The 10,787-nt window shown below is 44.4% G+C and overlaps 1 protein-coding gene across 1 annotated transcript; it reads left to right on the forward strand.

The window, feature by feature from the left end:
- Positions 1-9,851: 9,851 nt before the first annotated feature.
- LOC142019313 (olfactory receptor 51G2-like) lies at positions 9,852-10,787 on the forward strand. The gene has a single exon (XM_075010088.1). It carries the CDS (start codon positions 9,852-9,854, stop codon positions 10,785-10,787), a length of 936 nt encoding a protein of 311 aa, XP_074866189.1.

Raw genomic sequence — 10,787 nt, forward strand, 5'->3', positions numbered from 1 at the left:
TGGGGAGAGGAAGCCAGCCACCCACATTTCTGTGAACTCAATTGAGGCAGGGAGAGAATAGGCCAGTGACTCAAACCCCAATAACTAGTTCTTTGCCATACCTCTCTTTAACCTACATTAGAGAAGCTGTTCAGATCCCAGGGACCAGGAGTTACTTGGGGGCAGAGCTCTGGCCTTTGCTAAACTGGCAGACAGACGAGGTGATAACAATGGTGCCTTTTAGAATCGGCATCTCCTGCATCTCAATTGGCCACTGATTTCTGTTATCTGCATTGCTTTGCCTTATCAGAACATTGCACTCTAGTGCCCTGAACATATTCACTTCTATCCTATAAGAAATCGACAGTTAGCGTGCAGCCTGAGGCCTAGGAAATTTGGCCTAGATACATTTGGGTAAATCCTAAGTTTTGGGGAACTGGAAACAGAGAAATGAAGGGGGGATGGTGAATTTTCTCTATGATGACATCATTCAACCAGACTGCATGGTCTGACACCAACACCTGAAAAGTTTTGGGTGGGATATCTGACCACAAGTGGTTGTCGCAATGAAACATTGTGCGTAATAATGGGATAAAAACAACAGTGTACTAACCTATAGAAGATGGGCACCTGAACATGGGATACTGAGAGAAATCCAAACAAGGAAAAGGGGAGAAACACCAACTAATTATGCATTACGGAGGGTAAGCTCAGCCAAACAAAGTACAAAAATGCCATCGAAAAGGTTGGCGGAAAGAGGACACCTAACACAGAGAATGTCAGTGAAAATGGCATAGGACTGGAAGCTAAATTATGGAAAGAACAATTTAAAACTACCTGGGAAAGTTAAATGGTTTCAAGGCTCTGGGCTGTAATGAGAAGCATCCTCGAGTCCTCAATGAGCTGACTGAGGAGCTATGTGGGCCTTTAGCTATTAACTTTGAAAACTCAAGGAGAAGGAAGCTATTCCATGAGACAGGAAAGGTACAAATATAGTGCTCAGCTCTAAAAGGGGAAATAAGGACAACCCAGGGAAAGATAAAGGAGACAATAATTTCTGCATTGGCAAAACACTAGCAAGTAATAAGGTGAGAAGAAGTGGTATGGATTTGTCAAAAAAAAAAATTGTGTCTGACCAGCTTCAGAGACTGTAACAGGTGCTGCAGCCCAGTTGTGTAGCATAACCAGCCATCCCCTGTGATTTGACTTCCTGAAGTTTTCCATTGACCATGACGGCCTTGATGCTGGTGTACACAAAGACAAACTAGACACTGATGACATACATTTCCATTGAAAGCCAGCAGCGTTGTTGGTGCAATCAGTGCAGGAAGGAGAAGTGGTAACTTTACTGCTTCAACACTTTTATTAAATATTTCAGAAGTACTCAGATGCTGTTAACAAAGAGTTTGTGTAATTAACTATTTGTTCAAAGAACAAACTGTATGATACTTTCTCCTGGTAACTGACCAGAAGGTCTCTTTAATCCTTAAATTTAGGATAATAAATGGAGTTCCCCCCCTCCCCGGCAATACCGGTGGAAAACTTTCCCAAAATCATAAAGAACAAAACCACTGACCTGTGTTGCAGCAGAGAGGAAGACTGCAGTACGGAAATGTGGTATTATGTATTCATCACCCAATATAAGGGCATGAAGTTATTTACATACTCACATGGATATTATATTATTGCAAACCTAGGGTCCATCATTATTCAGCCATTGTTGAGGCAGCCTCCCACACCAGGTGAAATAACTGTTAATTTGTAATTTGACACATACGTATAAATCTTTATATTGCTAGAGGAGGCAGGGACCATGAGGGTGAAGTGATGCCTGTAGGATGAGTAAAATCTCTGGATTCAGACAAAACTGGCCTGGCATGGAAGAGTATTTCACTTTCTTAGAATAAATCTTGAGGATCAATGTGTCATACTGAGAACATTTGGTAAGTAACAGAAAGTAGAGCCCAGATATGATGGAATATGTACATAGAAATTATGAATGATGCCACTGAAGTTAATGTTATTGAATGAAGAATCTGTCCCACATAAATTATGCCCAGTTACAGCTGGAAGTGGAGTTCCAGAAAGGGTGTTTGTGTGAAGGATCCAACTGTAAATTTACACAGGGCTCTAACAGGCAGTGGAACTAGAAAATGCAAGGCTGCAAAAAGGTCAGGTATGGAAGGTTGGACCCTGGGATGCCACCTGACATGCTGAAGATACTGAGCTCACCATTTCCATCAACCTTGGCATGCTGAACTCTTGTCTTGCTTAGTCATATTCTTAAGCCTTTTCCAGCATACCGGGAGGTAGGACAATACGGAGGGCGGAACAATACAAAGATAGAGATCTGTTCTGGGAGGGCTCAGCTTAACAAACTTACCACAGGACAGAGATGTCCACCCTTCTGGAGATACAAAGTTATATGAAGTCCTCCTCCTCCCTCAGTGTGGGAAAAGCTATGTACAACCCAACCCCCCACATTATTTAAATATTTTAGAAACTGGGTTATATAATAACTAAGGAATATATCCTAATTAACTACCACAAGATGTATTTTAAGTGGGCAAGAAAATGGAAAACAGACCTAAGCAGAGTTCTACAAAAATAACAGAAGGAATGCAAGCTAGTAGCAGGTCTCTTCATCCCCTCTTTCTCCCCTCTAATGGGGTGGAGGCGGGGGCATCTGCCACTTCTAGTTTACCATGGTACTATCTGAAGTGTTTACAGTGGGCATCAGCCAACCTAGCACAGCTGGAACACAGACATAGACATAATGTAATTATATTGGGTAGTGGAAATCTCAAAGATGAATATTACAGGGGTTCTTTCACTGGCCCCTGTAAGATCTGGAACTTTCCAGTTCACACTGGGCGAGATGGACTGCAGATCTTATCCATACTGGCATTGACAAACTTCCTGTTCATGGTGCAAATCCAAGATTTTTTTCTTGCTGATCTTTCCTGAACTCCTGTATCATTAAAGCTGCGTCTACACGTGCACGCTACTTCGAAGTAGCAGCACCAACTTAGAAATAGCGCCCGTCGCGTCTACACGCGTCGGGCGCTATTTCGAAGTTAACTTTGACGTTAGGCGGCGAGACGTCGAAGTCGCTAACCTCATGAGGGCTACGTCTACACGTGCAGCCAACATCGAAATAGCTTATTTCGATGTTGCGACATCGAAATAGTCTATTTCGATGAATAACGTCTACACGTCCTCCAGGGCCGGCAACGTCGATGTTCAACTTCGACGTTGCTCAGCCCAACATCGAAATAGGCGCAGCGAGGGAACGTCTACACGTCAAAGTAGCACACATCGAAACAGGGATGCCAGGCACAGCTGCAGACAGGGTCACAGGGCGGATTCAACAGCAAGCCGCTCCCTTAAAGGGCCCCTCCCAGACACAGTTGCACTAAACAACACAAGATACACAGAGCTGACAACTGGTTGCAGACCCTGTGCCTGCAGCATAGATCCCCAGCTGCCGCAGAAGCAGCCAGAAGCCCTGGGCTAAGGGCTGCTGCCCACGGTGACCATAGAGCCCCGCAGAGGCTGGAGAGAGAGCATCTCTCAACCCCCCAGCTGATGGCCGCCATGGAGGACCCAGCAATTTCGACGTTGAGGGATGCGGATCGTCTACATGGCCCCTACTTCGACGTTGAACGTCGAAGTAGGGCGCTATTCCTATCTCCTCATGAGGTTAGCGACTTCGACGTCTCGCCGCCTAATGTCGAAGTTAACTTCGAAATAGCACCCGACGCGTGTAGATGCGACGGGCGCTATTTCTAAGTTGGTGCTGCTACTTCGAAGTAGCGTGCACGTGTAGACGCAGCTGAGGAGATAGGAATAGCGCCCTACTTCGACGTTCAAAGCAGAATGTGCAGCACAGTTTTTAGCAATTTTAAATCAACCTCTACTTCAGCAAGGACATTGGTGGAGTTCTTCAGTAAAGGAGGAGGATAGGGCTGTAAGGTAGAAGATCCTGCGTGATGGAGAAGAGTGAAATGATGAAACCCATCAAAGAGAGCTCTTGCTTCAAGTAACCAAGCCTGAAAGTAAGTCATTGCACAAACTGTAAGGGAAAGATTAGGATGCCTGCAGCAGTCCCTGTGGTGTTCAGGTACCACTAAATCTTTGAGTGAAAACCATTAGTGGAATTTCAGGGACCTAATGACCCAGTGATCAATACAAGAATCTATGTATAGACTTGTTTTTCCTGCATGCCTAAACTTTGGTTGGTTCTAGAAAGATATTTGACCTCACCACCTGGGCAGGGGAAAGCTATTGCATCTTGTAGAAGAGTGTACACAACTCCCACTTGTCCGCTATAATAAGGTGTGCTGTGATGTCTTGGTTAGAACAGTCACAGTGAGGGAGCCATGTTAGACTGTATCTTCAAAAACAAAATAAGGGCCATGTCTACACTAGCCCAAAACTTCAAAATGGCCATCTATCTATCCATCCTATCTGCTGTTAGGAACAAGGGGATTTCAAAGTTGCTGGGGTCCTTTCAAAAAGGAGCCCTATCTGGACAAGCTCCGCCGTGCCGAGCCGTGGCAATTTCTAAGTGCTGCGGCTGCCAGCGTGCTAATGAGGCGCTGAATATGTATTTCAGTGCTTCATTAGTAAACTTGGGCTAGTGTAGACATAGCCATTTAGTCTAGTAACACTTTAGAGACTACCAAAATAATTTATCAGGTTTATCAGATTTCGTGGGACAGACCCAATTTTTCAGATCTGGAAATTCCGATGACAGTAAATTAGCACAATACAAATTTAACAGAAAGATTGAAGAAACGTGTAAGGTAATTGCAATCTGTATTGAGACTGAGGCCAAAGTGTCGAACTTCAGAATAAACTGCATGTCAGAGGTCTCCCTTTTTAACTTGTTTGTAGCAGGGCCTCTAGCCCTGCATGTTTTCTGAGGGCTTACACGTTGTCTTCAGCCTCAGTGTCTTAGCCTGTATTCCCATCAGGCCACAGCGACCTCATCAATAGCAACCCTCAGGTCCCAGTAGGCTTAATCAGGAGCCCAGTCAGGCCCCAATGTCCTAGTCTGTATCTCCTCAGTCAGGCCCAGCAGCTTGATCAGTCCCAGTGGCTTTGTCAGTAGAAGGAGGCCCAGCAGCACATAGTCAGGCCTTAGTAGCCTAGTAGGTAGTGCCAGGCATCCCTGGTCTGCTCAAAATTGGTAGGTCAGGGATCCCATTTCTTTGGATCATGGGGGGTTGGGAGAGGGGAGCTTGGGCCCTCCCCCCTCATTGACCTCCAGCCCAGGGCCCTGTGGGCAGTGGGCATGTGTCCCCAACCACCAGCTCTACATGAATTCCCACCGCAACATGCTGAGCTCCCAAGATACCTTCTGCTTCCCTGTCCTGGGATACTTCCTACCTGGCTTCTGCTCCTTGGGCAGCTGTGGCTCCACGTCTGCCTAGCACAGTAGATTATACCTGTGACAACCTCAGCTCACCTGACAATATTGTTACCCTTTCCAGCTACAGACTCAGCCCAGCAGAAGAGTTTGCGTTATCTTAGAGACTTTTTAATCTCCCTCACCTTCCCCAATAACTTGGTGCAACTTTGTGGTGACTTCAAAGCCTTCTTTTACTGTCTCTGTCTAAGGGAATACTTCCACCATAACAAGGACCCTCAAGCTGACCAGCTAGATCCCCCCATCATCATTAATAGAAGACGATTTCTATGTGGGTTCCCCCCAGGGATCATAATGACAGTCTGGACCTCTATATTCAATGCTTTTGCAACCGTTCTCAGGCTGACATTCTGCACAAACAACACCAAGTGATAAACAAGCTAAGCCATGTTGAATGTTATGTTGTGAACAGTGTCAACAATAATTCTGATTTTATAATCAAGCTGGCTGACAAAGAGGATGTCCGTATGGATTTGGCATAAAGGGAAGTGATCCTGGAAGCTGTATCCAATGGGGAGTGGCAGCCCAGCCGTACACTGCTCTGGACTGCACTGAGACAGGGGGAGAATCAAACTAACTCTTTGCCATCCCTCTCCAACGTACATCAGAGAAGCATGGGTGGTTGCATGGAGACCAACAGTTATTTGGGGATAAGTCTCTGGCCTGTGCTACAAAAGCAGTCAAACTAGGTGATTACAGTGGTTCCTTCTAGAATTGGCATCTGATGCATCCCAATAGGCTAGGTGACTTCTATTATCTGTACTACTTTGCTTTATTAGCATATTCAGTGGTAGCACACAGAACATACTAGCTTCTGTCCCGTGAGAAATCAGCTTCAGCAGTTAGCATGAGGCCTGAGGCCTAGAACTTTGGCATAGATAAATTTAGGTAACTCTTAAGTTTGGGAGAACTGAAAGCAGAGAAATTGGGGGAAGGAGCGGAAGAGGGGCTGGGTTTCCATCTATAATGGTGTCAGCCAACCAGAACACATGAACTGACACCAGCTTCTGGAAAACAATTGTATGGAATATCTCACCATATTGTACATAATAATGGGATAAAATCAATAGTGCAGTGAGCTACAGAAGATGGGCACCTGAACATGGGATACTGGAGGAAATCCAAAGAAGAGGGGAGAAAACCCAAATGCATATGCAACAGAGAGTGTAAACTCAGCAAAACAAAATATAGAAGTGACATCCAAAAAGGCTGGTGGCAAATGGACACCCAACATTGGGAATTATTTAGGAAAGTTAAATGGTTTCAAGTCTCCAGGGTGTAATGAGAAGAATCCTAGATGATGCAAGGAGCTCATTGAGGAGCTATCTGAGTCGTTAGCAATTATCTTTGAAAAGTCATGGAAGAAGGGAGGATTTCAAAAGACAGGAAAAGGGAAAATAAACCCATCTATAAAAAGGGGAATAAGGGCAACCCAGGGAATTACAATCCAGTCAGATTAACTTCTGTAATAGGAAATATAAAGAAGCAAATAATTCATCCATTGGCAAGAATGCAGAAGATATTAAGGTGAGCTGAAATGGTTTATACACTATCAAAGCCATTTTGCTAGTCTTTAAAGTGCTGCTTGACTGCTTTTTGTTTTGAAATGGTTTGGTTTGTCAAGAATAAATTTGTGGCTAACACACCTCTGGCCTCTAGCAGGACAGGCACTTCAGTCCAGATGTGTAGCATCACCCCCTGACCCCAGTGATTTGTTTTCCTGCAGTTTGCCATTGGCTGTGATGGGGTTACTGCTGGTGCACAAAAAACCAAAGAGCTGAGGGTCCCTGATGACCAAGCGACCCCCAAGGGAATGTGCCAGCATGCTTCAAAAAGGCAAACACCTCCCTCTATGCACACACACTTTCTGCTGCCTGCGCATCCTCTCCAAATACTCCTCATCCTTGAGGCTGGAGACCTCTGTTGCCAGCAACTCCCCTTCTAGCAGCAATTAGGTATGTTGGCAGGTTTCTCTGTCTTTAAAAATGAAATGCAAGGAAAGGCTGCCAGCTGTTTCCATGTGCAGATGTTCTCTGCAGCTGCAGGGGTTTCAGCAGGACTGTTGGGGTGAGTCGGTGACAGGGCTGGATGTCAGAGAATGATGGTTACTTGGAAACACTTCCCCTACATCTGCCTGTGCTGCTCAGTGTGTTATTTAAGAACACAGAAATCAGACATTACAAGTGAGCTACGCGTTTTAAAGTTTGATGACCTGTTAAGGATTTCTCAGAGGGCCCCATTTCTGGAGGTGCTGTGTGCTCTGGACCAGACCTTGCCAGGGAATGAGCAATATGAGACCCCACAGTATATCAGTGTTTGGTTACCAAAATGCCTAATATGTATTTCCTTTAAAAGAGTAATGGGGAAATGCATATTCAAAGATTGCGTATTCTGTTACAATGTGGAAGACAAGAATTCAGAGCTGTGCTCTTCTGTGGCAGCCAGGCAGATAGGACATTTCTCTTTCCTGACTGAAGAAGCACTCCAGCATTTCTACTCAATAGGTACCCCTAAATATGTGTCTCTTCTCTCAGGTCTGTGAGTGCCAGATGTAACACCTCACACATTGTCCTGCCTTGGGGTGAAATGTCACCTTCCTCCCAGCCTCAGATTGCAAGGTGACTGTGCTTACCAAGTATATCTAATTGGTTTGAAAAGCTGTTTTTCCTCCTTCTGGGAACCCATAACTAGGGGTAAGGTGAGTTACCAGCCGGCCTTCCTGAACCAGAATACTCTTTAATTTGAACAGCACGAATAAAGTGCAGCAGGGTTGAATAAGGGGGTTTTCAAAAAACTGTGACTCAGTATCTCTGACTTTAAGCCACTGGGAGTGAAGAGACATCTGTCAGATGATCAGCTTCTCTGGATTAAGACAAATATGTTTGGGCCTGGAAGAATACTTTACTATGTTAGGAGAAATCTTCAAGGTCAATGTGTATAATCAAGAGTATTTGATAAGTTAGAGATAATAGGGCCCAGATGTGATGGAATTTATACATGCAAATCATGAATGATGCCATTGAAGTCACTCTCATTGAATAAAGAACCTGTCCAAAATAACTCATACCACATACTGTAAAGAGACAGTATCATAAATTGTACTTTCAGTAGTGGAGAAATGAAGAAAAAGAATGTAAAATTAGGTAGTGAAACACATTTATAAATATCTTCATGCAGGAGTGATAAATGCAATGACAGTTTTTGCCAGACCCTTTCCCTTTGGTCATGCATGTGGCTACACTTGGAAGTGGAGATCCAGAAAGGGTGTTGATGTGTGAAGGATACGATTGTAAATTCACAGAACACTCTAACAGACAGCAGAACTTGCAAACACACTATAGTAAAGAGGTCGGGTGTGTCAGGTTTGAGCCTGGGATGCCACCAGACATGCTAAAGATACTGAGCTCACCATTTCTGTCAACCCGGGCATGCTGAAATCTGTCTTGCTGAGTCCTTTCCTAAACCTCCCAAGCGTACTGACAGGAAGGGTCAAACCCACCGCATAACCATACAAACATTCAGAAATGGTCTGGGGATGCTCAGCTCAAGGGACTTGCCACAGAACTGAGGTGTCCATCCCTCTAGGGGTACACACGAAAAGTTATATGAAATTCTCCTCTTCCCTGTATGTGGAGAAAAACATGCACAATCTGCCTTGCACAACAGTGAAATATTGCAGAAATTGCATTATATTATAAACAATGGATATACTTTTATAAAATGCCACAAGGTACACTTAGGAGGTCAAACAGACTAAACAGGAGATCTATGAAAATATTAGAAGGAATGCAAATTAGCAGTAGACTAAAGAGGATTACTGTGAAAATAATAGAAGTGATGCATTCTAGCAGTAGGTCTCTTCTTCCCTCCAGCACTGCATGTTCTCCTCACCAGACTTAAACAAAATTTGTATAAGGTGAGGAATCATCTCTTTGATTCCCACATCTCCTAGTAGAACAGGTCAACAGTCCAGGATGGAGATTAGTATAAAGTCACCTGGTGTTTTTGTAGCATCGCAGCATCCATGAGTCAATACCAGTTTGGAGCATCCACAGAAGGTCAGGGTAAGCCTTTTCATGGCCCGTTCTGCTGTCTGATGGAGGAAGAGAGGGGGGCATCTGCCATGTCATTTTTACCATGGTACTGCCTGAAGTGCTCCGAGTGGGCATCAGCCAAACTAGCAGAGCTGAAACACAAATATAGAAACAGGGTGTGTATATTATGTGAAGAAAATCTCAAAGCTGCCTAGTAAAGGGCTTCTTTCACCTGCCTCTGAAACATCTGGAACTGGACATTTGATACTGGTGGTGACACAAATCCAAGATTATGTTCTTGATGATCTTTTCTGAACTCCTGTATCAATAAATATCAAGCCTCACATTCTTTTTTACTTTCAGGGAGGATCTGAACTCCTTGGACCTATCTAGTCAAGTACCTTATGACAGCTATCAATGGGAGCAGATTCCAATCTGAAGTGTTCCTTCTCACCGGGATACCCGGACAGGAACACATCTACCTGTGGCTCTCTATCCCCTTCTGCTTAATGTATGCTGTTTCCATAGTAGGAAATTCATTCATTGTGTTCGTTATAAAAACTAATCCAAGCCTCCATGAGCCCATGTACATTTTCCTTTCCATGTTGGCTGCCACAGACCTTGGATTATCAATAACCACCATGCTGACAACACTGCGAATATTCTTGTTGAACTCTAGGGAGATCAGCCTTGATGCCTGTTTTGCTCAGCTGTTCTTCATTCATTCACTTACATGCATTGAGTCCTCTCTGCTCTTGTTGATGTCCTTTGACCGCCTCATTGCAATCCGTGACCCCCTAAGATATGCTTCCATCTTAACACCATGGAGACTAGCCAAGATGTGGCTGGCATGTGTGCTCAGAGGAGTGGTTTTAAAGCTTCCGTATCCCATTCTCCTGAAACGGTTCCAGTACTGTCGAGAAAATGTCCTAACCCATAGCTACTGTATACACGGAGAAGTCATGAAAATGGCTTGTTCTGATGTCACAGTCAACAGCATCTTTGGTTTGTGTAATGCATTGTTAACGGAAGGTTTGGATTCACTGCTCATCTTCCTCTCTTATGTGATGATCCTCAAAACAGTGCTGAGCATCACATCCAATGCAGAGTGCCTCAGGGCCCTGAACACCTGTGTCTCCCATCTCTGTGCGGTACTTGCCTTATATATGCCATATATCGGCATCACTTTGATACTTAGATTTTCGAAGAACCCTTCTCCTTTGGTTCAGATTATCCTGGGCTATGTCTACCTGCTGCTCCCACCACTGATGAATCCCATTGTGTACAGTGTGAAAAGCAAACAGCTTCGTGCAAGGATTGTCAGGCTATTTGTCAGTTGA

This window comes from Carettochelys insculpta, chromosome 1, assembly GCF_033958435.1.
Source record: "Carettochelys insculpta isolate YL-2023 chromosome 1, ASM3395843v1, whole genome shotgun sequence".
Classification (NCBI taxonomy): Eukaryota; Metazoa; Chordata; order Testudines; family Carettochelyidae; genus Carettochelys; species Carettochelys insculpta.